The sequence below is a fragment of the Physeter macrocephalus genome, chromosome 13, assembly GCF_002837175.3.
Source record: "Physeter macrocephalus isolate SW-GA chromosome 13, ASM283717v5, whole genome shotgun sequence".
NCBI lineage: Eukaryota > Metazoa > Chordata > Mammalia > Artiodactyla > Physeteridae > Physeter > Physeter macrocephalus.
In genome coordinates, this window is record NC_041226.1 from 23,685,513 (window position 1) to 23,713,187 (window position 27,675).

Here is a 27,675-nt window from a genome sequence, read left to right on the forward strand (position 1 = left end):
GCAACGGGAGAGGCCACAACAGTGAGAGGCCTGCATACCAAAAACAAACAAACAAACAAACAAAATCTTAAAAGCAGCCAGAAAAAAAGTCACATTAAATATTCAAGAAGAGTGATGGTTATTGATTTTTTTTAATAGACTTTATTGTTTTAGAGCTGTTTTAGGTTCACAGCAAAATTGAACAGAAGGTACAGAGTGCTCCCTCATACTCCCTGCCCCTTGGCAGCCTCCCAAGCTATCAACAGCTCCCACCAGGGTGGTACATTTGTTACAACTGATAAACCTATGTTGACACATCATTATCATCCAGAGTTCATAGTTTACATTAGGGTTTACTCTTGGTGTTGTACCTTCTATGAATTTTGACAGATGTATAATGACACATATCCACCATTACAATATCATACAGAAGAGTTTTGGGGGGGGGGTGTGATGAATTGGGAGATTGGGATTGACATATATACACTAATATGTATAAAATAGATAACTAATTTAAAAAGAAAAGAAGAGTTTCACTGTCCTAAAAATCCTCTGTGCTCTATGTATTCACCCCTCCCTCCCCCAACCTCTGTCAGCCACAGATCTTTTTACTGTCTCCATGGTTTTACCTTTTCCAGAATATCATAGTTAGAATCATACAGTTTGTGGCCTTTTCAGATTGGCTTCTTCCACTTAGTAATATGCATTTAAGGTTCCTTGTGACATTTCATGGCTTGATAGCTCATTTGTTGTTTTATTTATTTATCTGTTTAGTGCTAAATAATATTCTGTTGTCTGGATATACAACAGTTTATTTTTTCACCTACTAAGGGACATCTTGATTGCTTCCAAGTTTTGGCAATTACGAATAAAGCTGCTATAAGCATCTGTATTTTTGTGTGGATATCAGTTTTCAACTCCTTTGGGTAAATGCCAAAGGGTGTGATTGCTGGATCATGTGGTAGAGTATGTTTAGTTTGGTAAGAAACCACCAAGCTGTCTTCCAACGTGGCTGTACCATTTTGCATTCCCACCAGCAATGAATGAGAGAGTTCCTCTTGCTCCACATCCTCACCAGCATTTGGTGTCGTCAGTGTTGCAGATTTTGGTCATTCTAATAGGTGTGTAGTGCTATCTCGTTGTTTTAATTCTCATTTCCCTGATGACATTTCATGTGGAGCATGTTTTCATATGCTTATTTGCCATTTGTATATCTTTTCTGGTGTGGTGTCTGTTCAGGTTTCTGGCCTATTTTTTAATCTGGTTATTTGTTTTCTTATTGTTGCATTTTAAGAGTTTGTTGTATATTTTGAATAACAGTTCTTTATCAGATGTGTCTTTTGCAAATATTTTCTCCCAGTTTGTGGCTTGTCTTATTTTCCTGACAGTGTCTTTTACAGAGCAGAAGGTTTAATTTTTATGAGGTCTAGCTTATCATTTCTTTCATGGATTGTGCCTTCAGTGTTGTATGTAAAAAGACATAACCAAACCCAAGGTCATCTAGGCTTTCTCCTGTGTTATCTTCTAGGAGTTCTATAGTTTTGCATTCTATATTTAGGTCTGTGATCCACTCTGAGTGTAGACAGAAAAGAAATAAATAAAAAAGGCAAAAGAGACTAATAGAACACAAATATTGAAATGGTAGACTTAAACCCAAACATATCATTGGTTACATTAAACGTAAATGGACTAAACACTCCAATTAAAAGGTAAAAATGATCAGATTGGATTGAAAGAACAATTTGCGAACATAACTTTTTCACAAGAGATGCACTTTGAATATAAAGACACAGACAGGTTGAAAGATAGAAAAAGATAAACTATGAAGACACCAATCTTAAGAAAGCTGGTCATGGCTGTATTAATATCAAGTAGATTTTAAGATATGGACTACCATCAGAGTTGAAGAGGGCCAGTCAATTCACCAGAAACAAATAATAATACTAAATGTGTATTTACCTAATCATAAAGCTTCAAAGTACATAAGCAAAACCTGACAAAATTAAAAGAAAAAGACACAAATCTACAATCGTATTGGAGAGCTTAACAACTTTTTTGAATAGTTGATAGAACAATACACAAAATCAGTAAGCAAGCATATAGAAAATTTGAACAACTTATCTACCAACTAAACCTAATTACCATATATAAAATACTCCACCTAATAACTGTTGATTATACATTATTTTCAAATGCACATGGAACATTCACCAAGATAGACAATACACTGGATGATAAATTTCAAAGAATCTGACATTCTTTGATAACAGCAGAATTTAACTAGAGAGTAACAATAAGAAAGCTAGAAAATACATCAACATTTTGAAATTGAGCATCACAATTATAAATAATCCATGAGTCGAAGAAATCACAAAAAGAGAAGAAAACATGAGAATTATTAGAAAATATTTGAAATTGAATGATAATGAAAACACTGCATATAAAAAACCATAGGGTATAGCTAGAGCAGTATTTAGAGGAAAATTTACAGATTTAAATGTGCATATTAGAAGAGAAAGGTTTAAAAGCAATTATCTAAGCTTCCATCTTAAGAGACTAGAAAAATAAGAATAAATTCAGCCAATAGCAAATAGGAAGAAATGACATAATAAATAGTAGAAATCAGTGAAATAGAAAATGGAAAATCAGAGAAAATCAACAAAGCCAAAAGTTGAAAAGACTAATAAAATTGATAAACCATAACAATAATGATCAAAAAAATGAGGATGGTGGGGACACTACTTTAGGTCCTATAGACCTAAAAGAATGATAAAGTCCTATTATAAACAATAAATTTAACAACTTAGATGAAATGGACAAATTCCTTGAAAAGCTCACATACCATCAGTAACACAGGAAGAAATTACTTGTATGTTTAGACCTATGATCCATTTAAAATTAGGCTATATAAATGGTGTGAAGTAGGAATCAATGAAATTGAACTCATAATTAAAACCCTCCCCACAAGGAAAGCTTCAGACTGACATGGCTTCACTGGTAAATTCTATCACACATTTAAGGAAGAAATAATACCCAGCCTATACAAATTTTTTCAGAAAATGAAGGGTGGAACTCTTCCCAGCTTATTTTAGGAGGCCAGCATAACCCTGACACAAAGAATGAACAGGACCATTACCAGAAAAGTAATTACAGACCAATGTTCCTCATGAACGTAGATGCAAAATATTTTCAAATTGACATTTGCTGGTATGTATAAAAAAGGTTAGTAACTCATGACCAAGCAAAGTTTATCTCAGGAATGCAGAGTTTGTTTAACTTTCAAAACACAAACAATGTAAAGGAGTGAAGGAGCTAGTCATGTAGATCTGAGGAATAGCTTTCCAGGCAAAGGAAAAAATAAGTGCAAAAGTCTTAAGATGAGAACGTACTTGGACTCAGATTCTAGAAGTGAAGTGTGTCTAGAGTGAAGGGAATGAAGAGGCCACTCTTTTTGCCACTGTGTTTTCTGAGCACCACCCCTGCTTCATTATTATTCTTATTTCTGCCTTGAGTGTAACAATAACTAAATAAGAATAGTAGCCCCTCCATTTCTTAGAGGCAAAAAAAGCTGTATTCTCTCCAGAACCACTACATCCTTAGCTGTGTAATGGTATTCAAGTTTGAATATTGACACATACCAAAGGCAGAATTATACCAATAGAGGCTGAACAATTGGCTGGCCATCAAGAAGGCTCACAATGTGACCTTCACCTTTACGAAGTCACTTCTTGGCCAAAACCTCCTTTTAGCCTTGTGGGCTTAGAAAATTAACTTTTTAAGTATCCCAGGGTTGGGTAGACATGGAGAAGTGCTAGTAGAGTTCACAAGAACCTGATGTATAAAACTCAAATGCCAGTTTATTAATTTACAATAATAAACAAAACTCTCAAGGAAATCAGAAAACATATCAGTCATCAGTGCTGCTTCTCCCTGTAAGGAAACTACACTGGAAGCCAAATTATCATAAAGCTAGTTACTGAGCATGGAAATCAAGTCAGTCATTTAATTTGGAGTGTTCTTGACCTCTGGCTCTGGACACTCAAGGAGCCAATCTCTGTAACAGCGTTATTCTTATCAGATAGTCACTGGATAGGAACTACAAACACATGCCTCCTTCACTTGCCTGTTTTTGTGCTATGTTCTTCACATAATCCCTTCTGATGATATATTCTTTCTTTAGTTTATATTAATACCTCCTGTGATATCTAGCTGAGGCTGGTGACCTAGAGTCCCACTAAGGGGACTTTGCATGTCTCTACTCTGATCCATGGTGTATTAGTTTCACAGCTTCACTGCTGAAGAATAATTTTAGAAACAGGCTAATATGATTTATGGAGTAACCAAAATTTTGTTCTAGTTATTTGATTTCTATTAGTATATTCTATGAACATGTATATAAGCATATTCAGTGACTATATTCTTATGAATGTATGCTATTGGATATATCAATGGATATATTTATTACATATTAATAAATATATGCAGTGATATGTATTACATATATACATATAAGTTGATATATATCCCTTTGAATATATTTGATATATTAAAAATCTTCTTTTGAATATAGTTTCATTATCTAATATGATGTTTCTGTTTACTAATTTATTTATAATTCTTTTAAAGTCACTTTCTGTTTTGCCAATATATCAGGAGGCCTAGTTCACCAATTTGAACAAACTATCTGACTTTGAAGAATTAACAAAACTGAATACTTAAAAGGATGTTTAAAGTTTACAGCAATTTATGTGAAGTGTTAGTTGACAAGTTTTCACTTTGTTTTTATACCAGTATTTTGGAATGCTTACAGTGTTTCTGTCCTAGTTCCCCTGATGCTCTGCAGAACTGTGTTTCCATATAATTGGTTTCTTTTGTAATCCTGTATGTTTTATTTTATGCATTTAAAAACATTCTAAGAAGTCCATAGTCCTCATATACTATCAAAATGAGCCATGGCATAATAAAGGTGAGGAAGCTCCAAGTTAAGGGAGGAGCTGGGAAAGAGAGAGGGGAAACTGTACTGAGGGTCCCAGTAAAAAGGGTCCCAGTAAAAGGCAAAGCTGAGTTACAGAGAGAAGGGGAGACAGGTCAGGGACAGAGTCTTAAGGCCCCAGAAACCCAGAGTCTTGTCTCCCTACAGCCATCTTAAGCTATAAACTTACTTTGACAAATTGGTTTTTTTGACAAATTTGGTGAATTGGTGTTTTGACAAATTGATTCTTCTTTGTATTGACCTAGAATCACCTTCCTGACTGACTAGAACTCTCTCTTAAATAGACATGAGAATGAAGAAGTAACTTTCCCAGCCCCACTAATCAGTTCATTTTAAAGTGGGTGTTTTACTACAATACCACTGTCACACTCACTGGAAGTACCACTTCACACCCACTAAGATGGCTATGATTATGATCAAAAAGACAGGTAATATCAAATACTTTCAGTGTGTGAAGAATTGGAACCCTCCCACATGCTGGTGAGAATGTAAACTCGTGCAGCCAGAGTAGAAAACGGCATGGCAGTTCAGCGAAAAATTAAAAATAGAATTACTGTATGATCCAGCAATTCTACTTCCGGGTATATACCTAAAAGAATTGAAAGCAGAGTCTCAAAGATATATTTATATCCATATTCATAGCAGTGTTAGTCACAATAGCCAAAAATAGGAACAACCCAAGTGTCCATCAATGGATGAATGGATAAAAAAACTGTGGTGTATACACACAATGAAATATTATTCAGCCTTAACCCATGCACTTTCCACTGTGCCTCACTGCCTTCCGCTGTAGCCTTGTCTGTCTCAGCATAAATACTGATCTACTTAATGGCAGGGAAATGGCCTACATGATCTCCTGGATCTTTTAGATCAATGGGTCTATGTTTCAATGAACCACTAGACAAAGGAAATGAAACCATTTCTCTTAACCAGAACCTGCTTTGATAAGTAGAAGGCCCTCCATCACAGATGCTTCCCTTGTGTTCAAATCCCAAACACCATCACTTGCTAGCTGTGAAACCTTGAGTGCATTACTTAAACTCTTTGATCTTCAGTTTATACAAAAGTGGGGATAATAATATTTACATCATAAGGTGTTATGAGAATTTAATTATATGTAAATGCTCTCATCACAGTATCTAGCATGTAATGTGTTGAATACTTATAATTACTGTTTATTTTTATTATCATTATTACTTACAGTGAGTAATTTTTAATCAAGTGCTTTCCTCTTTAGAGTAGTCAAAATATCCTTTATGGCTGTTTACTATTTTTCCTTCTCAAGGCCCATTGACATGTGCTCTTCTTTTAATAGGTACAACATAAGAGATACGGTGCAATTCTTAAGCGTTTGCACTGTCAGGTGAACAAGCTTCAGTCAGATAGAAGACAATGGCAATGGAACATTCAACAGCTGCAAAAAACTGCAGCTGAACTGAGAAAATGCATTGGAACGAAAGATGAACATGGCCGTAGGGTAATGTAGTATAGGGTAATGCTGAGCACAGACTATGCCACAAAAATTATGGGATAGAAAGGTGAGAAAATCCTTTGGGTCGTAACAACTGACATCCACTATCAGAGGGCTCTCTTAATGACAGATATGTTTTCTTTTCTTTGAATCAGTCATCTGTTTGCTGAAATGCCTTCCAACCCGATAATTGATAGCAATAGAGAGACAATAGGAAGGCTCACAGAAGAATAGTGAAAGACTCTGTATGAATATTTTGCCTGTATAAGATATATTGTACTCATGAATGCCTGTTTATAAACATGTTGCCTTTACTAGCACATGAAGCAAAAATTTAGAAGAAAAGAAGCATTTGAATTTACAATGATTTAAATTGTTAAGATATTTTAAATGGTTGTCTGTTTCAAGCTACCTGCTTTTTTACCCCTGGCTTCAAAGCAGTCCATAAATGTTGACATTTATAATAAGGTTGTTATGTGTTCAAGGCTTCAGATATTTACTTAGTTTTTCTTTTTTATCCAGAAGGTAACAATCATTTTCTTTGCTGTTGGATAACATATTTTTAGAGTGGAGCAATGTATACAATTTTTTGTTCACTTTTCTGTCTGTATGTTCTTTCTTACTATTCTATAGGTAAATTGAATTTATAACATCATGTAAGGCAAACATACCAGCTCTTAATGTTAACCAGTGTAGACTAACATATATTTTTTCTCATTGAAAGTCATATACTATGTCCACAGCAACAAACTTGTGCCTTTTAGAATAAAAGCACTCCTTCTTGTGGCTCCATTGCGTCAAATTTTTAGAAGCAGAAACAAAACATTAATTATTGAAGATATGGTTTTTAAATATTCACTTTTAGGATTTAATGAGTTCAAAGCAATAACATCAAAAAAGTATCTTAGGTAAATTTTCTCCTCACCTTTCTATGTGCATAAGATTCAGTAAGAGTATAGCTGACATAAAACCTGATAATCTTGTTTGCCTAATATTAGTAGTCCTATTAGCAATTTGCATGGCTTATTATGGCTAACACTTCAAGTGGCTTATGCTGTCACACAATCAGCATTGGCCCATGACTCAGAACTAGGTTATTTTCTTTCTTTCTGCTTTTTTTTAGGATTAGGGTTAGGGTTAGAGTTAGTAGATCACAGACATAAATGCAAAATGCAAAATTATAAAACTACTAGAAGATAACATAGGAGAAAGCCTAGCTAACCATCAGTATGGTGATATCTTTTTTAGATACAACACCGAAGGCACAACCCATGAAAGAAATAATTGGTAAACTAGGCTTCATTAAAATTAAAAATGTCTGCTCTGTAATAGACACTGTCAAGAGAATAAGACAAGCTATAGACTGAAAGAAAATATTTGCAAAAGGCAAACCTGATAAAGAACTGTTATTCAAAATATAAAATAAACTCTTAAAACTCAACAATAAGAAAACAAATAACCAGATTAAAAAATGGGCCAGGCTTCCCTGGTGGCGCAGTGGTTGCGCGTCCGCCTGCCGATGCAGGGGAACCGGGTTCGCGCCCCGGTCTGGGAGGATCCCACATGCCGCGGAGCGGCTGGGCCCGTGAGCCATGGCCGCTGAGCCTGCGCGTCCGGAGCCTGTGCTCCGCAACGGGGGAGGCCACCACAGTGAGAGGCCCGCGTACCGCAAAAAAAAAAAAAAAAAAAAAAAAAATGGGCCAAAGACCTAACAGACACCTCACCAAAGAAGATACACAGATGGCAAATAAGCATATGAAAATATGCTCCACATGGTATGTCATCAGGGAAATGAGAATTAAAACAATGAGATAGGGCTTCCCCGGTGGCGCAGTGGTTGAGAGTCCGCCTGCCGATGCAGGGGACACGGGTTTGTGCCCTGGTCCGGGAAGATCCCACATGCCGCGGAGTGGCTGGGCCTGTGAGCCACGGCTGCTGAGCCTGTGCGTCCAGAGCCTGTGCTCCAGAACAGGAGAGGCCACAGCAGTGAGAGGCCCGTGTACCACAAAAAACAAAACCAAACAAAACAAAGAGATACCACTACACACCTATTAGAGTGGCCAAAATCTGTAACACTGACAACACCAAATGCTGATGAGAATGTGGAGCAACAGAAACCCTCCCATTCATTGCTGCTGGGAATGCAAAATGGTACAACCATTTTAGAAGATAGTTTGGTAGTTTCTTACAAAACTAAACGTACCCTTAACATATGGTCCTGCAGTCACACTCCTTGGTATTTATCCAAAGGAGTAGAAAACTGATGTCCACACAAAAACACAGATGATTATAGCAGCTTTTTTCATAATTGTCAAAACTTGGAAGCAACCAAGATGACCTTTGGTAGGTGAATGGATAAATAAACTGTGGTATATCCAGACAATGAAATATTATTTAGTGCTAAAAAAGAAATGTTATCAAGCCATGAAAAGATACGAGGAAACTTCAATGTATATTACTAAGTGAGAGAAGCCAATCTGAAAAAGTTACATAAGTCCAACTATATGACATTCTGGAAAAAGAAAAACTATGGAAGCAGTAAAAATATCAGTGGTTGCCAGGGTTGCTGAGGGTGGGGGGTTGGAGGAGAGATGAATAGGTGGAGCACAGGGGATTTTTTTAGGGCAGTGAAAATATTTTGTATGATGCTGTAATGATGGATATATGTCATTATACATTTGTCCAAATGCATAGAATGTACAATACCAAGGGTGAATCCTAAGGTAAACTGTGGACTTTGCGTGATTATGATGTGTCAGCGTAGGTTCATCCTTGGTTTAAAAAGATGTACCATTCTGGTGAGTAACGTTAATAAATGGGAAAGCTGTGCATGTGTGGGACCAGGGAGTATATGGGAAACCTCTGTGACTTTCTCTCAATTTTGTTATAAACCTACAACTGCTTTAAAAATTTTTTTAACATCTTTATTGGAGTATAATTGCTTTACAACGTCGTGTTTCTGCTGTATAAAAAAGTGAACCAGTTATACGTATACATATATCCCCATATCCCCTCCCTCTTGCGTCTCCCTCCCACCCTCCCTATCCCACCCCTCTAGGTGGTCACAAAGCACCTGATCTCCCTGTGCTATGCGGCTGCTTCCTTCTAGCTATCTATTTTACATTTGGTAGTGTATATATGTCAATGCCACTCTCTCACTTCATCCCAGCTTACCCGTCCCCCTCCCTGTGTCCTCAAGTCCATTCTCTACAACTGCGTCTTTATTCCTGTCCTGCCCCTAGGTTCATCAGAACCATTTTTTAAATATTCCATATATATGTGTTAGCATATGGTATTTGTTTTTCTCTTTCTGACTTACTTCACTCTGTATGACATCAGTACATGAAAGTCAGTATTAGTAAAACATTTTGGCTAAGGAAAGTGAAATTCTGCTTATAAAAATTGCTTTGGAACCTTGTAAAGTTCACATAGGTGATTACAATTAATACTCGAAGTTCCTATATCATCTTGCATTGAACATGGAATCCCTTGTTCAACCATACAAATCATTAAGGCCTATATCAATACTGTGGAAATTTAGGACTATTTTTTGGTGGGAAGAGTCAGTAGACTAAGAAGAACTTATGGTTTTTCAACTAAAAACTATTTGATTTACTAGTTGCTCATATTTTCAATATTATATTTTATTTTTCATTAACTAAGCTAATGATTAGTAAAGCTAATGATCAGTAGCTAAAAGTTGTGTGCCTGTCATAAATAACCTATGCTATATTTGTTAACTTGAATTTATAATGTATTTCTAAGGGAAGGGTTTGGTTTTTGGTTTTTGTTCTTTTACTTTCCTGATAAATTTGGCAGTATGAGTAATGGGTCTTCTATATCACATTGGCTACCATATAGCACTTTCTCCTGAATGTTACTGAACTATGACCGAAACCAGGAAAAATAAATTGAAACAGATACTAATAACAGAATAGATTTATTTAATACATATCTAAGAATGGGATGCTTCAAGTTGCTTTTTCTCTTTTGTAATGTTCTATTTCAATGATGGCTATGAGGTCTACATTTTTAGAAAAATTAAAATAGCATATGATTTAGTAAGGACAGAGTTGCTGTTTACATAACCCAGTAAAGACAGACATGAAATAATGAAACTTCAGTCTTTTAATTAATGAGATGATATATTCCAAAAGCAAAACCAGAGTTCATGTGATAAATAGTTTTAAAAGGCTTCTTACTCAAAAAGTCACATAGCACACATAGTAATTTAGAGGCAATGATAATACACTGCCAGTCTAAGGTACACCTTCAAATTTCTTTTTTGTCCAAAACATTTAAGTCAAGACATATCGTCCACCTTATCTATTATGTATTACTTATTACTCCCCATGACATTATTTTACATAGAATAGGAATTTGTAATCCCTGTGCTTGTATTGGAGAAGCTTCCTCAAGGTGCTTTCAAGACTATTTCTCCTTGATTCCATAGTGCTTCTTTATGTATGTGATATGGGAAAAATATAACAATCCTGCAAAAATGAGTTGTTTTGTCTTCAATGACTAATGTTAAATAATTCATGCCCAGTTAGCCAGCCAGATGTCAGCACGTATACTTGGCTGAAAATATTACACAGTTTTCTTCTCATCCACCTTTCCCATAGAGACTGTGTACAGCCATTGTCGAGTGTCTGTCATTGCTTAGAGGGAGACCGTTTTGAGGACACCTCCGTCCCTTGGATGTAATATTGACTTGGCTGGGAAGTTAGATAATGTTGATATTATTTTAATTTGTGGTTCATACAAATTTGTATAAAGCACTCAATTCTCAGAAGAGTCCATTCTTTTTCTAATCTTTCACTAATTTAGATTATTCATCTTCTAAGCCTTTCAATCTCAATTAATCTGTCAATGTAATTTACTCAGGCACAGTTTCCTAATAATTAGTCTAATTCTCTCATTTTTCTTCCATTTCTTTCCAGCAAAAAACACCACTTCCTCTTCGGAGCTTTCCTTTTCTCAGTCTCTGCAGAGCCCCAGTTGTATCATCTTCAGACTCCAATTCTCATTTTTGGTGTAACTCCAAAGTTTAATTCACTTGCCTAAATTTAGATCCCGAACATTGAAAACAATCTCTTCATTTATAACTGTCTTATGCAAGAGACTCCATCTTTATTTTTGAACTGCATCCCAGAGATGAACTTTCTCAGAAACACTGACACAGTCAGTGCTCTGCCCAGACCCTCTCAGATCTCTTTTTTATCCTTTTTGAGCACCCCTCTCCCAAGTGAGCTATGCTTTTACCTCCACTAGCTCTCACCAACACTGTCTGTGGAAGTCCTGCTACCCTCAAAAGGACTTTACCTGCTATTACAGCCTTGCTTGGCTTTTTTTTCTTTCCAGTCTTGCTTCCCTCACCAATTTCTCCTGGGAGGACTTCACTAATAAATCACTTGCTTGGAGTCTGCTTCTGGGAATCCCAAACCAAGTCACCTCGCAAAAATAATTACACATTGAAATCTCTATTTTCAAGATATGACTTACTCTACTCCGGTTCCTCATTCCAGATCAATTCTGCTTCCAGCAGCAGCAGCAACAGGAAAAAAAAAAAAAAAAAAAAAAAAGCAAGAAACTTAGCACCTTTGAAATCTAATTACTATCCCATTTAGTATAATTTTGATATTTTTATTTGCTTTAAGTTAAAAAGGCAAGCCAAAAGACACAAACTTTATTCCATTTATTTAGTACAACAATAAAAGTACACTATGAGCCTTCAAGTATAATAAATCAATCGCTATTTTGTATTAATCTTTTTTTGATATTAGTATTCTTAGGAACTACCATGTTGCTACATACTATAAATTTATGAAATAAATCTTGATTTTGAATTTAACAATTTTTTAATTTAAAATGTTTTCAACTATGCTGAGGTCATGTGATTTTTAGACAGGCTTGTTAAAAGACTCATGCAACCAGACAAAAAGGGTGATATTTAAGGAAAATATTTTGGTTGCTCTCATTCCAACTAAATGACAAAGACAGGGACAGGAAAAAATCATGTGTGCACATCCCCAGATCCTATGGCCTCATATAATCATCCTGGTTCTTTCAAACCATCCTTTCCCATCTTTTCCATTTTTTTAAATTACCCTTTTAATCATTCATTATTCCACCTACAACTCAAAACCCTAGAATAACAGTCTGTTGCAGATCAAGAGTAATTAACTCAGAATATTACAAAGAAATGTGGATCTAGAAGACAGAACATTGTAAAAAATCAAAATCATAGCATCTGTCATCATGGTTTCAGAAAATTTACAGTCACTTTAAAAGTATTGCTAAGGGTATTTTATAATATCTTTGTGATTTTTTACATTAACAGCATCGAAAAATATAAAATTGGTAACAGTTATAAAAAAAATTATTAGTGTTGTGAAAATGGTTTTAACCTAGGCTAAAGTTATTAAGACTTCTTGCTCGTGGCCTCCAAACACTTGTAAACATTAGTGTTGCTAGTCCTCAAAACTTCAAGCTGATATATAAATAAGTTAAAATTCTGCAAAATGTCCTACACTTATGGAAGTAGGGCCCAGCAATAGGAACAAAATTTGAATATCCGCTTTCATTTTGTAACATAATCTAAAAAAGAAGCTGACTGGTATGCGTTAAAGCCCAACACAGTGAGCTGATGATGGCAAAGAGACAAATTTCACGTTCTACCTTCTTTGTTAGGTAATTGCTCATGATTATTTTCACTCATCAGACTCTGAAAGTTTCTATTTTATTCCCTTTTGCATTGCCATCAGCAAGCAGATACCTGGCATACATAATAGGTGCTCTGGTGTATGATGAATGAATTAGTGAATAAGATAACCATTGCTCTTCTTGTCAATATCTCCCAAAATCCCTTTCGTCAGTCTCTCTTACCTCTAATCTTATTATTAATACTATTTCTTGAGTTATCTTCTTTGAGTAAAAACTGAGCATGAAATGCCTCTTCTGGGAAAAAAAGAAAAAAGAAAAACTTTCCAAAGACACAAAATCCATTTCAGGACTAAACAGTAAACACTGCCTTTTTTTCCATTTTTTTCCTGTTCTATTTAACAGTAAACCCTTTCCACCAGCCAAAACAAAATTCTAAGTCTTCTGTAGGCATGTATGTTCACAAATTTGCTTCAAGTTCTCTCTCCTACATTCAGGAGTCAACTCTAACACAGCTTCAGAACCAAGTTCAACAGTTACAGCTACTATAAAGCTGAACTACATTTAAAATGCCTCAGTTTCTCTGCAATACTGTAGCTTAGAAGTACTAAGAAATCTATACCATGATTTCTGAATCAAAATAAATATTGGCTTACAATTTAGAGAACTTATGTAGAGTTCCTTGTTTAAAATAGGTTAAAATAACTTTAAGCTTTTATATATTGGGCTTAATTATGGATAGTCTGGCATGGGATCATTTGATTGACATAGGATGATACCAAATAACAGACAATTCATTTATTATTTATAAAAGAACATGAAAATTACTTCCAAAATTTACTTTTATGATTTTAAACCAAAATATGTGAATATTTATAAAGACCAAATCTTTTCTTTAAATGCTTTTTTAGAAAATGAAATGAAACTTTTATGTAACTCTAATGAAAGTAAACATGTTTAACAAGTCACAAGAAATATGCTCTTGTGTTCTTAAATTATAAACAGTTTGAACCATGCTTTTTTTTTTTTTTTGCGGTACGTGGGCCTAATTTTTCCCAATGACACACTTTATATCTTTCCTAATTACATCTGTAGCAAAATCATTTTCAGGAAACCAACTTCCTATGTCTATTATATTATTCTTTACACCACTAAAAATGCCCTCTCTTTTAATCATTTTCAAATATTCTTTACTTTTTTCCCCTAGAATGGCAATATTCCATTAGCTGATGGCACAGGAGTTTTAAGTGCTTTTCAGAGTTTTGGCATCAGAAGTATCCTTAACCATGCTTATTAGGCCTTGGAGAGTGTTAATTTTCTGGTAGAAAGGGAGTTTTTGAGCTTTCGTTAGGATGTTTCCAAATGCTTTAATTTCAGATATAGTTTAGTATAATTAATGGCTGCTTTAACCAGGGCCATTTGAGAAAAGGCACTGAGTAGCTGATAAATAAATGACTATTGTAACATAGTTTAACATCCCATATACCAAAGGGAAAATGTGTATTCTGTGATATTAACTATTGTAATTGCTAATGCATCACAATTTAGGCAAATAAGTTCAAAGAATACCCAAGTTCTTGAAATTGTAAGCATTCTTTGAATCTGAGTAAAAACTGCAGCACTATTTAATATGGTGGGCCCTGGAGTGGAGTGAATAAAAAAATGAAAAGCCAAATATACCTTATTAAAAATAATGAGAAAAAAGGGCTTATTAATATGCATATTACTGAGAGTATAAATTTGTTGAATAAATTAAGAGGAAAAGTAGATTGCAAAACACTAGGAACAGTATATTTTAATTATATGTATTTTTTAAGTGACTATGAACTCTGTTTCAAAGCGCCGGAAATACATAGCCCATGTCCAGCCCAAGAACTGTTTTCCCTGAGCTAAATATTCCCAGTTTATAACAACTCATGTGACTTGAGTTCATATCCCTCCACCATCCTAGTCACATCCCTCTGGATGTGTTCGGCCTTGGTATTGTCCTATGAAAGATGCAGAACAGAAAACACTTAAGGTATTAGTCTGATCAGCCACCTGTACAAGAGTCTTATTTCATTCCATACTTGGGACTCAGTTTTCTATTAATGCAACCTAAGTTTACAAAGGCTTTTATGGTAGCCATATCATGTTGATCACTCATGTTGAACTCACTCCCCAAACCTGAGAGATTATGTTAGCATACTAGCAATGTACAAGCGTTCCAATTTCTCAACATCTTCACCAACACTTATTTTTATAATAACCATCCTTATGGATATAAAGTGATATCTCACTTTGGTTTTGAGCCATGTTTCCTTAGTGATGTAGAGAATCATTTCATGTGCTTCTTAGCCATTTGTATATCTTCTTTGGAGAAATGTCTACTCAAGTCCTTTGTCCATTTTCTAATTCGGTTGTTTTTATTTTTGTTGTTGTTGAGCTGTAGAAGTTCTTGATATATTATAGATATTAATCCTTTATCAAATATGTTATTTACAAATATTTTCCCCACTCCATAGATTTCCTCTTCACTCTGTTGATTGTGTCCTTTGATATGCAGAGAATTTTAATTTTGATGAAATCCAGTTTATTTGTTTTTTCTTTTTGACTGTGCTGTTGGTATCATATCCAAAAAATTCCTGCCAAATCCAATGTCATGAAACTTTTCCTCTGTTTTTTCTAAGAGTTTTATCGTTTGGGTTCTTACATTTAGGTCTTTAATCCATTTTGTGTTAATTTTGCGTATGACATAAGGTAAGAGTCCAACTTCATTCCTTTGCATGTGGACATCCAGTTTTCTAGCACTATTTGTTGAAAAGACTGTCCTCTCGCCATTGGATGGTCTTGGCACCCTAGTCAAAAATCATTTGACCATATAAGGGATGGTTTATTTGGGGGCTCTGTATTCTATTTCACTGGTCAGTACATCTATCTTGATGCCAGAATAATCTTTTGTTTGTGATACAGGTAGCACATATTTATTCCAGTTTGTCATTTGTCTTTTTACTTTGTTTATAGTACTTCTTTTGCCATGCAAAGTTGTTTTATTTTTATGTAGTTAAATTTATCAATGTTTTTCTTTATTGCTTCTGTATTTTGTGTCACAGGAAAGTTTTCCCTGTACCTAACTCATAAAGGAACATGCCCATGTTTTCTTCTAGTACATGAATAACACTGTAAGGTTTTCAGAGAAAAAGAGAGAGTAGACCCCTTTTTAGCAAATACCTGATAATAAACTAAATTGAGAAATGACTACACAAAGACCACGGGCCAAGTTAGAATGTAATCCTTTGTGGAATAGTAATGATGACAATCATGATGATGATGATGACAATGCTGACTATCTAATGACTTCATTTTCTGTACAATACACCATAGGAGGTCTTTGCATACAGTAAGTGTAGGGAAAGAAGAAAAACACAGTTAAGAGCTTTAACTTTAGAGTTATATAAACTTGAGTTCTAATACCTGTTTCACTAGATTCATTCCAAACTGTCACTCATTAGTGGTGTGATTTGGGGCAAGTTTCTTACATTCATTAAGTCTCCATTTTAAAATCTGTAGAATGGGAATAATCATATGATTTACTTCATGGAGTTGTAGATTATATAAGATAATGCAGATAAAGTCCTTAGTGATTAGAATTAAATATTCCATACACATTAACTACTATTAATACAATTAGTATTAATTAGTTCACAAAATTCTCAACTTATAATTGAAATTACTGAAGCAGTGGAAAGTTAAAGTCATATAACTAGTATGTGTCAGAATTTGGACTCAAACCTAACCTCTGATCTGATTTTACTCCAAAGCTCCTATTCCTCTCCTACATCAGTAGGAAGTCATTTTAACATGAATGTTGACTTTACAAAAGCCTAGAGTAGAGGGACCTGGTTGTTAAGAGAACTCTCTTCTGATTGGGAACAATGGTAATCATATAAGAAACAATGTACAAACCTGTTGTGCGTGACCCCATGATCTTTGCCTCTTTTTCCACAGTCAAATCGGAAGTGATCGGAATTTTAGAGCTGAGAAGTGAGATAAGATTAGGACTGGGAAGGTGTCACTGGATTGAGTAGTTAATATCTTATGGTTGATTTTTGAGCCAGAAACCAGTGTGTAAGGTTAAGGAGTGAGTGTATTTCAGCAGCAGCAGGGTTGGCACGGTGGCTAAGACTAGATAGGCTTTCTGGCGCAGGAGTTAGGAGAAGCCCTAGCAAGGAGGCAGAGGATGGATAGTGTAGAACATTTATTACCCATGGCTCATATTTCCATAAAGAGAAGAGAATGTCCAATCTACTCTCCAGGAATGGAAAATTATGGTAGGAATGTTTTCAGCTAATCTCTGAACTTCCACTTGTCCCAATAGATGAGTGACTTACCTTTTGTTGACTTGGAAGAAGGCTTAGCCCCCGACTCTTTTTCTTGTAAGCCAGACTGCAAATCACGTGCAGAGAGGGCACATTCTGGGCTGCTGTTTTAGGAGAAAGTTCAATTTAATAAAACTATTCAGCCAAACATGTAAAGAAACATTTACCAATCAGCTTTATCAATAGTAAAGTTAATGTTCTGATATCTATCTGTCCAAACGCGAAGGGAGAAGAAAGGAGTGCAATGGGGGTTAGCGGTAGGCAGAAAATGTAGCTGGTAGGTGGTTAGCTTCAGTAAGTTCTAGTAGCAGTGACATAGGCAGAATCTAGTTCCAGGTGGGAGCACTTGCTACAGAGATTCAAAACTGAATCTAAGGGGTGATAGTTGCTTCCTTGTGAGTAGTTTTGTCCTAGAATCTAAGCACAAGCTTACCCCTTAGGACTGGAATTTGTGGCCTTCAGTATAAGGACTGATGGGATGCAATACATCCAAACAAAAAAGTGGATAAATTGAGATAACATATATTGACTGCACTTTTGAGAAATGAGGTAGTAAATGAAAGGCTAGAAATGCAAGATAACGTGTAGGGTAGCTAGAAGGGTTAAGAGAAGGATTTCCTAGGGCCTGGGAAATCTGACCGTGCTTGCAGGGCTCATGAAAAAGGCAGCATTGAAGATACAAGAGAGTGGGAGCTATTCGTGGAGTGCATCCTGGAAGCCCAGGAGGGGACAGGCTTCAGGGCAGAGAGGAAGGGAGTAACCTTCAGAAGAAAGAGCACTTCTGAGTCAGGATGAAAAAAATAGAGACTGAATAAAGGAAAAGGACAATTTAAAGAAAATGGAAATCAAAGGAGTTCTTGATTAGATAGAGTGTAAGAAAAACAGCTGAAGGTGACAGTGTAGCGTTAGTAGTGTAGAGTTAGTCATTTGAGGAAAATGAAAATGGTGTGAACTGCCATAAAGCCATAAAAAATGGGATTAGCTTTAATGATCTAAATGACACCAATTAGAGTAAATCCGCGGTTAGTGTAAATCCATGGTGAACCTACTAAGTTCAGCTTTGCAGTGTTTATTCAGCAGTGTTCTGTTGTCCAGGATCAGGAGGCACAGCAAAAGATGGGATGGAAATTGGATTAAATAAACTCAGTAGGTCAAACCTTTATAACTTTTCTTTCTTAAAAAAAATTATGGAATTTTACCATAGGGTCATCATTTTAAATGTCTATTCTCTCTATTTGGTGGTATAGTGGTAAATATAGAAGTTGTAAAAAAGAATGTTGAACTCAAAACATACCTGGGAAGTAGTTTGTGTGGCTTGTTGGTCTATTGTAAAACTAAATTCAACATCTCAGATTACAAGTGAAGTGCTAATATTTATGGAAGCCTAAATACCCATGCTAGACATTTGCTAGGGCACCACACAAATATGTAACTTGATTTAATTAAGTATTCCAGGGTTCTGGATCGTTTATTAGTTGTACATCTACTAACTGCATCTCTCGGCAACATAATATAAAGTGCAACATATAGTCTTTTTTCTCCTTTATCTTATACCCAGTTGTTCCTCCAGTAAGATGTGAAACAGATGAATAAGTTCAGTGACACTGAAAAAGCAATTATAATGAAGTACCAACATATTTTACAGATTTTCAGAGGAATGAATAATATGAGCTATTTGGGGGATGATGGACAGGATTTGGATGAAAAGGAAAGGAAAAAATTGGATATTTCAAACTACAGCCATCATGTGCTGGAATGCCCACAGCACGCAGGTCTAATTACTCTTGGGAAAGAGTAAAGGAGAATGTTTGAATCAGATATACTGAGACTGAGGCCGGGTGGGGTTGGGAGGGCTGCTTCATGGAGGGAGAGAAGGGAACCCCATCTCTGAGTGTCTACATTATTGGTTTATCTGCTGGATCTAACTCTTCTAGGTTGCTTTGGCTATGAAGTCATAACTATGGTGTGCTTTTCCACAGGGTGTTCTATGAATATTATTATTTATAATAATTCCTTCGTAATGATTTTCAAAACATGAAGTCTACACGTATCAGTGTTCTCTGTAATCATTAAGTAAGTCCCTCTCCCGCAAGCAATCCTCAGCCAACCAACCTATTAGTCTAAGTTAAACTGGAAACTAACAATTTTGGAGCATGCCACAAGGCCTCTAGGGAACCTATACTTTTTTCTTTTTAAAGTCTTAAAATATGCGGAATAAATATGAAGAGGTAGCAATTTAAATTTTTTAATTTCTCTCTTAAAGCCAAAAACTAAGTCCAGATGTTTTTATTGGTTATAGCTCTAAAAGCAGCTAATGGGTTGATGCCATTTTATCCTTCCCCTGGAAAGTAAAATTTTTATATATCACATATGTGGAATCTAAAAAATAATACAAATGAACATGTTTACAAAACAGGAAAAGACTTACAGACATAGAAAACAAACTTATGGTTACCAAAGGGGAAAGAGGCAGGGGAGGGATACATTAGGAGTATGGGATTAACAGTTACACACCACTATATATATAAAACAGATAAACAGCAAGGATTTACTGTATAGCACAGGGAGCTATATTCAATATCTTATAATAACCTATAATGGAAAAGAATCAGAAAAAGTACATATTTATGTATAACTGAATCTAACACTTGAAACTAACACAATATTGTAAATCAACTATACTTTGATTAAAAAAATGAAAGTAAAAAATTTTTTTAAAAATGCTTGAACGAAACCTGCTAGAATGTATCCTATAACCCCCAAACTTACAGCAGATCTGATATAATACCAGGCTGACTCCGAATCAGAAAGCCCCAGACAGTTGCATGAATTATAAGGGATCTCAGGAGTCAACTTAGTTATAGAGCTCATAACTGAGCAGGGAAGACAGATGTTAAATTATTACGAGGTTATTTATTGAATTGTAGAGATAGTAAGTGCTCTGAAGATGTAATACAGGGAACTCTTGAGAGAATGACCCAGTCTGGGGGGTGGTCTCAAGAAAGACTGTCTAGCTAAGGAATGCTATGCATGTAGCAAATTTATCACCCCATGGAGATTTTAGAATGTAAGAGAACAAGCAAATTATCATCAGCAAGCACCTCTTTTGCATTGCTTTGTCTCTTATTTTCTCATAAGCACTTTATAGACATTAATTCTATCCTCATAATTTCCCCATGAGGGAGATGCTATTATGACCATCATTCCCATTTTGCATGTGGAGAAATTGAGACACAGAGTGGTGAAGTAAGTTGTACCTGGTCCCATAGTGACATCATGGCTTAGCTGGGATTTGAACCCTGGTGATCTCAATCAGCACACTGTGCTGCTTCTCAGCCCACAGGTAGCAGAGGGGAAGAAGCAAGCACACCAAGGTATAAAATATACTGAGATTAGCTTAAGTACATATGTCTTCTGCATCCAGTACAAAATTCAATCAGATCAAGGATTACTAAATTCCACCAGAAATCAAAGCGGAGCTGAGTAATATTTTGACATATAATTTGTATTTTCTCTCACCTAATTTTTCCTCTTATTCTTTTCCATATTCAAGCCAATAGCCCTCTGTGCTCTACTACTTCAAGTGTAGAAAATAAAAATAGCCCCTATCCTTTCTGGCTTTTCTTTCTAAAAATAAAACTAAGCCCATAGAAGAACTTACACTCCTTATGGAGGATGCATAAGGGAGAACATGTTTGCAGGACCAAACCAAGTTTGCTTGGTTTGAAAAAAGTAGGAGGAAGAGAAAGGCTTTCCGCAGGGAGGGAGTTCCTGGAGCAGGAGTCAGATGCAGCTTTCAGGAGATATCTGGGGAGGCAGAAGAACCCAGGGCAGAACGGCTTCAAACACTGGCTGTGACTGTGGAGGAAGGACAACATGGAAGCATCAGAGTGCCGCCAGCCTGGAGGGACAAAGAACGTGGAAAGAGACATTGAGTGTGAATTCAGTAGGACACCATCAGGAAACCACTGTCTTCATCCATGTCCTGGTCGGTGTATCCTTTCTACAACTTGGCAACCTCTCGAAGAAATCCCATAGCATTTCTGGTCATTTTCAAACCATGTCTACAGTCTCATCTTTAGGTAAGCATAAATGTAACTCTAATTTCCTGCTTACAATAAGACTTCTCTTTCAGCTGAGGTCTGACTCCTGCCTTTGGGTACCAGGATTAGGAAGTGCAGGCTGCTTCTACTGCTGTCTTCTTCTAAACTCCAACTCCCAATACCATGACCTCCTCTCCCCACCCCTAAGGTGAAGGAGGAGGGCGGAGAGCAATGAGCAAAGGCCTATTTACTTAGCTTTGCTGTTCGTAGTCTGTCAAATGTAGACTCTCTTTCTTTCCCAAGTTGTATGTGCAGATGATTTAAATATCTCCTAGTCAGGGCACTCTGGTCTGCACTGTTCTCTAGTAGGATACCTTCCAAATGACCTCTTACTGTCCCCTGCAGTGTCCGCCCTCTAGGGGTGCACCCACAGTCTCCTTCTGCTGGGGTCCTTTCACTTCAACCGGCAGCCTCCTGAGCTGGCTCAAACCTGACTCCTCTCGGTGTCCACTTGTTGTGATGTGCAAAATCCCAAAAAAATGACACAGTTTGAGCATGGAGGAAGTTTCCAAAAGAAGCAGAAGTTACAGTTTCCTCCAAGCAGTCGTGATGGGAAGTCCGGAGTCAGAAGTTAAGGTGAGTTTTAGAAAGTAAATGGATATTTTTTTTTTGCACAGTTATGTTTGTGGTTTGAGAGTCATAGCTGCTAAAACAGTAAGTCTCCTCTAGAATGTTGTCCCTGGAATTGTGTAACACATGGCCCTAATCATCTATTAACGTAGGCCAAGTTTTTGCGCATTGCAATAAATTTTCTTGGACTTTCTAGGAGTGGTTGAAGAGAAGGAGTTGCCAATTGCCGTTATCTTATAGGAGGCGGAGGAATGAGTTACTCTCTAATCAGTTTGTAACCATGTAAATCATGGTATCCAATGAGGAGTGCCTTCTGGTTTCTCATTCAAGATTTAACAACAGTCTTCTTTAACAGAACAATGTGAAGAAAGAGCTTCCTTCCCCTCCTCTCCTCCCCTTCACCCTCCCTCTTTCTTCTTTTGTCAGTTGATCAATAGTAGCTCAACATCCACAAGTCACTGCTAATTGCTAATTGTCACGAAGTTGGCTTTTGTTCACCATCTACTTTCTAGATTTTAGTTTGTCCTTGTGTGGCAGCAGGGGACCATCATGTTTTGATAATTTGCTATTCTATTGATCTTCTCTGTTAATTTACAAAATAGTTAGCAAAAATATCCATTACCTGGGCATTTATCCAATATTAATAACCATTCTAAAAGGACAAAATTCCATACTTAAAAATATGTGATGTTACTGTGTCACTGGATTCCACTTTATCTCTAAAGACCCAGATGCTGCTGGGTCCACTTTGACATGCTTAGTTAATGCGAAAAAGAGAACAAAGAAAATAAACCTACATAATGGGTCTGCAGTTAAAAAAAGGAGGCAGCATGGTTGGGGGGGTCTCTCAAGAATCACACCTATGTATGCTGCTTCTCACTCTGGCTTTCTGACTTGTCAAATCTTTTGATTTTTCAATTACACATCTCTGAATCCTTAGAAAGGTAACAATACCTAAGACTAGAAAATCTGTTAAAATTCTTAAAAAAGAAACAAAAAGCAAGGAAGGTGGAACAGAAACAGAAATGGCTGTTTTCAGCTCACAAAACAGAATATGTTTTTGGAAGGATCACGTGGTTTCATAACAATTTCAGGTCAATAGTTCATATTACTCTTCTAAGGTTCATCCCTTAATTGGTTATGAGTTCTTTTATAATTGTCCTCAGAGTTCCCTGTATGCCCATAAATGCCTATTCAGCAAAATTGGCAGGTTAAAAACTCTCATTCTTTAAATGTGTTCAAAAACACATTTTATAAACTAATTATGTATTTCAGACCAGCTATTTTTTGCTGATAAAATACATGTTAGACGTGCAGATTTTATCCCATCATCATCTCCATTGATTACTGACAGAATTAGTAGGGATCCAATAGTGTGGAATACAATTAAATGAAACAATTTCAGATGGATGGAGGAGGGCATTTTGTCCTAATGTGAATCATTTTAGTTTAGTGAAACCTATTACACACGTATATTTATTAGCCATTCACGTATCTCCTAGGCACTGATGAGCCATGCAAAACATAGTGATGGGCGGAGACCTATCCCATGCTATTGTACCCAAAGGTAATTAACATCTAAATCCTGGAAACGGTGCACTGAGTGGGCAGTAAACCGGTTTAGATATGACAGCTGGCAACATCATCTACTGGGCAGCACATTGCTTCTAAATTCCATTCAAGGCCGTCCTCTCCTGAAAGCAAATTACATCTCTCAACTCCTTAATTTCTCCAGCATTAAAGGTTGGGAGAAATGCTTGGGAAGAGAGACCATTGGTGAAGATTCCCAAGGTCTTGTTTTATGAGAGCTTTCCATTTCACACCAATTTGTAATTTATATATTAACTAGGTGGTTCTTAAACACATTCGGGGAATCCCTAGCCTTAAAACCTTTAAAATATCTGAGGATTTTAGTTACCTCCATAAGGTGATGGAAGTAAGGTAGAGTATAAATAACTCCAAATACAAATACATTGTATTTATATAATTACAATTGGATTTATAAGTCCATATCACTATCTGCCTACTTTTTGTAAATGTCAATATTTTCATATATTAATTTTTAATAGTTACATCTTAAGTCAGGAATTTTGACTTAAATTTGAGGAGAAAGGCAAAATAGGAACTTCTTAGCTTGAGCACAAGAAAAGCGAAGTGTTCTCAATTCTCATGTTAAAATCACCTGAGAGATTTTAAAATCTCTTGGATCCACTCCAAAGCAATTAAATCAGACTTGCTTAAGAGACCTGGGCATCAGGATTTTACAAAGTTATTCAAATGTTTCTGATATGTAGCTGAAGTTGAGACCCACTGGAAAAGGTCAACCAACAACCAGTAAGAAGAGGACGTGTCTCCTAGCTGTGGTGGAGTCTGGGGAGTAGGGCAAAAACTGCTTAGAGCATAATGGAATTGCCCTGGGAGCAGTTCTGCATGAAGAAAGAAGCTGGAGAGCCAATTAGGGCTTGATGGAATAAAGCAGGTAGGCTTTTCAGATCACCACGTGAAGAAGGACTTGGTCTGGGAAGAGGCTGAATCAAAATTTCATGACAGTGATATTCAGAGGGTCTCAACCTCAGATATAATCCTATTCTGTTGACTGTAATCACCAATCTGCAGAATAGTCAACAAATCCTGCATTAAAGGAACTTTTGAGCAATCCAAAAATTGCTATTCATGTCTTAGCCCTGAAGACAGTTAGGAAAGAAAAATTTGCATTAAATGAGCCACTATTTATTGGGCATTAGCTCTGCATGAGACACTATGGAAGATATAAATAAATACATGGTCTCTGCCTCTTATGAGCATATTTCCAATGAGTTGGAAAGAATTGTAGCATTGATCTCATGTTCCATATTATTGCAAATGTTCACTTTCAAATCATCTTTCTTCACACCCTACTTCTTCAACACGACTTAAGAAATATTTAAAAACAGTCAGTGAAAAAAAAAAAAAAAAAACAGTCAGTGACTAGTTGTCATGGAGTGGGTCAGATTGTACGTGCTATGGTTTTAAACAAGAAGAGATCACTGTGGACAGGGCTGACCTAGGAGAAGGCTTCACAGGGGGCTTATACCCGAGCTGGGTTTGAGGCTGAACTGGATGTAGTTGAGTGACAGGAGGGTGTTGTTGGTCTTGGGGATGCATTTCCCTGCTGTCACTGTTGTCCTTTGGGGGAGTCAGAGACAGGTTTGGTTTGCTGACAGTGAGGCGGCCTCACTGCACCAGCATCTCCAGGAGAGGTGACACCACACACGAGCCAGCTTCCACAGAAGGCTGCGTAACTGAACCTCTGTCCACACTGCCACACCATTCACACACTCTGTGAACCACACACACGCATCACCATCACACCCGGGAGCCTTTACCAGGCCAAAGCAATTGGCATTTTATCTAAAGAAGGAGCACCAAATCTGAGAACACAGTTGGAAAAAGAATAAATAAATGATTTATTGATATTATATTACAATATATGACAAAACCATATTTTATGTTTCTAGACTTTATAGGCCACCTGATGGTCACTTAAGTTCATTAAAAGCTAAAGTTCTGGGAGAGGTTAGTTGCCATTAACAAGACTGATCAAGAATGGGATTAAATGAAAGGTATCCGAGTATGGGGAGTAGAAAGAGAGGAGCGGCCCACAGGGAGCGGCAGGGTGCCAATAGGAAGGAGGGGACACTCAAAAGGCAGGGGGAGACAGCCAACAAACGCTGTCTGCTCCATAGTTTTCCTGAAGACAGGGTTTGTCAGGGTAGTCCTGGAGTTTCCCCAGAGCTGCAGCTTCCCAAGACTGGCTGTACATTGGTGTGGCCTGGGGACCTACCCAGTGAATCGGGATCACTGAGATGGGACCCAGGAATGGACAATTTTTATTTTTTATTTTAAGTAAATCAATGTTGTGGAAAGCTTTATTCTTTCTTTTTTTGTTTGGTATGCCATCAGCAATTTTTTAAAATTGAAATATAGTTGATTTACAATATATCAGGTGTATAGCAAAGTGATTCACTTGTATATATATATATATATATATATATATATATATATATATATATACTTTTTCAGATTCTTTTCCATTATAAGTTGTTACAAGATATTGAATATAGTTCCCTGTGCTATACAGTAGGTCTTTGTGGTTTATCTATTTTATATATAGTACTCTCTGTTAATCCCAAATTCCCAATTTCTCTCTCCCCACTTCCCCCTTTGGTAACCATAAGTTTGTTTTCTATGTCCTGTTGAGTCTATTTCTGTTTTGTAAGTAAGTTCATTTGTATCATTTTTTTAGAGTCCACATATAAGTGATATCATATGATATTTGTCTTTGTCTGACTTACTTCACTTTGTATGATAAACTCTAGGTCCATCCATGTTGCTGCAAATGGCATTATTTCATTCTTTTTCATGGCTGAGTAATGTACAACTTTTAAAATGCCACAGATGGTGCCGATGTGCAGGCACACAGTGTTCTAGAACAGACCTGGCAGGAAAGGCCTGGGATGGATCATTGGAGGCTCATCCACCTGCAGAGTGATCTTAGGCACCAGAGGCTACAGAGTAAACAATCCCAAGGTGCTGGACAATGGATATCAAACCCCAATGTGCATAAGAATAGCCTGTTAAATGAAGATGCCTGGGTGCCAGACCAGAGGTTTATGATTTAGCACATCTTACGACTCAGGCCAGGAACATAAGTCTTTTACAGACTCCCCAGATGATAACTGATGCAGGTGGTTCAGGGACCTCAATTTGAGAAACACTGTGCTGGGTGTTGCCAGGACGTGGATGACGAACCACCTTGCGCACTGACCAGGGGAGAAGCCAGGTGACCTAGCGCCTTGAGTCCTCCTGGGAAGACTTGGGGACAACACATCCCGCCCAGCTCTTTTCCACCATGTGGGCTTCATAGAATGAGCATTGTTCACACTACATAGTCTCTGGCCTCCTTGCTAGGTTATGTGTTTCTTTTCTCCTCCTCTTCTTTGTGAAGAAGGAAATGTGTTATGTTAGCCTCTGAGGTGGATCAGACTGAGGTTGGAGAGTTGTCTGCTGAGCAGATGAGATGGGTTATTTAGCAAACCTGGGGAGATTTCGCTCAGTTTTACTTGATGTTGCTTCCATGTAGGGTAATTTAACTTTCTTTGGAGAAAGATTTTTTTAAATTTTTAATCATTGTGAAGACAATTATTTTGTTTTTATTGACTATTTCCTTTAATACCAAGAGTAAAGTGACTTTAAATGAATTCATAAAGAAACAAACAGCCACTTTAAAATATTTTGGAATCTTCATGACGGGTAACAAACGTTTTTCTTTTTTAATGTGTTTTGTTATTTATGTTGTGTATATGTATTGAATATACACAACTGTTCTGTCTGCAAAACTTCTAACAAAGAGAAAATTAAAGCCCAGTAGATGGCACTGTTTGCCACTTTTTTACAAGTTAATTCAGCAAGGAAACATTCCCCTCAACCCCAAATCTATTTGTTTTTACAACAATATAAATCCAACCTCCATTTTTGTTTTGTTTTTGTTTTTTTTTT

The 27,675-nt window shown here is 36.6% G+C and overlaps 1 protein-coding gene and 1 long non-coding RNA gene across 18 annotated transcripts in view; one reads left to right on the forward strand and one right to left on the reverse strand.

Moving 5' to 3' along the window:
* Nucleotides 1-8,082, forward strand: part of CCDC122 (coiled-coil domain containing 122) — a 35,589-nt gene extending 27,507 nt beyond the window's left edge. For all 16 annotated transcript variants that reach the window (XM_028497900.2, XM_024125908.3, XM_028497892.2 and 13 more), the window contains one exon: nucleotides 6,288-8,082. In XM_028497900.2, coding sequence (XP_028353701.1) covers nucleotides 6,288-6,458 — 171 coding nt within the window. In that variant the 3' untranslated portion in view covers nucleotides 6,459-8,082. The remainder of the gene's footprint in view (nucleotides 1-6,287) is intronic.
* A 2,331-nt stretch (nucleotides 8,083-10,413) lies between these two features.
* The window catches only part of LOC114487519 (uncharacterized), a 33,790-nt gene continuing 16,528 nt past the window's right edge, over nucleotides 10,414-27,675 (reverse strand). Inside the window, exons 2-8 of one of the 2 annotated variants that reach the window (XR_008619062.1) lie at nucleotides 21,126-21,365; nucleotides 18,514-18,548; nucleotides 17,477-17,568; nucleotides 17,052-17,122; nucleotides 16,560-16,649; nucleotides 11,949-11,978; nucleotides 10,414-11,161 (exon numbers count right to left, since the gene is read on the reverse strand). This is a non-coding gene — a long non-coding RNA (uncharacterized lncRNA). The remainder of the gene's footprint in view (nucleotides 11,162-11,948; nucleotides 11,979-16,559; nucleotides 16,650-17,051; nucleotides 17,123-17,476; nucleotides 17,569-18,513; nucleotides 18,549-21,125; nucleotides 21,366-27,675) is intronic. The other variant, XR_008619063.1, reaches the window with a different exon arrangement.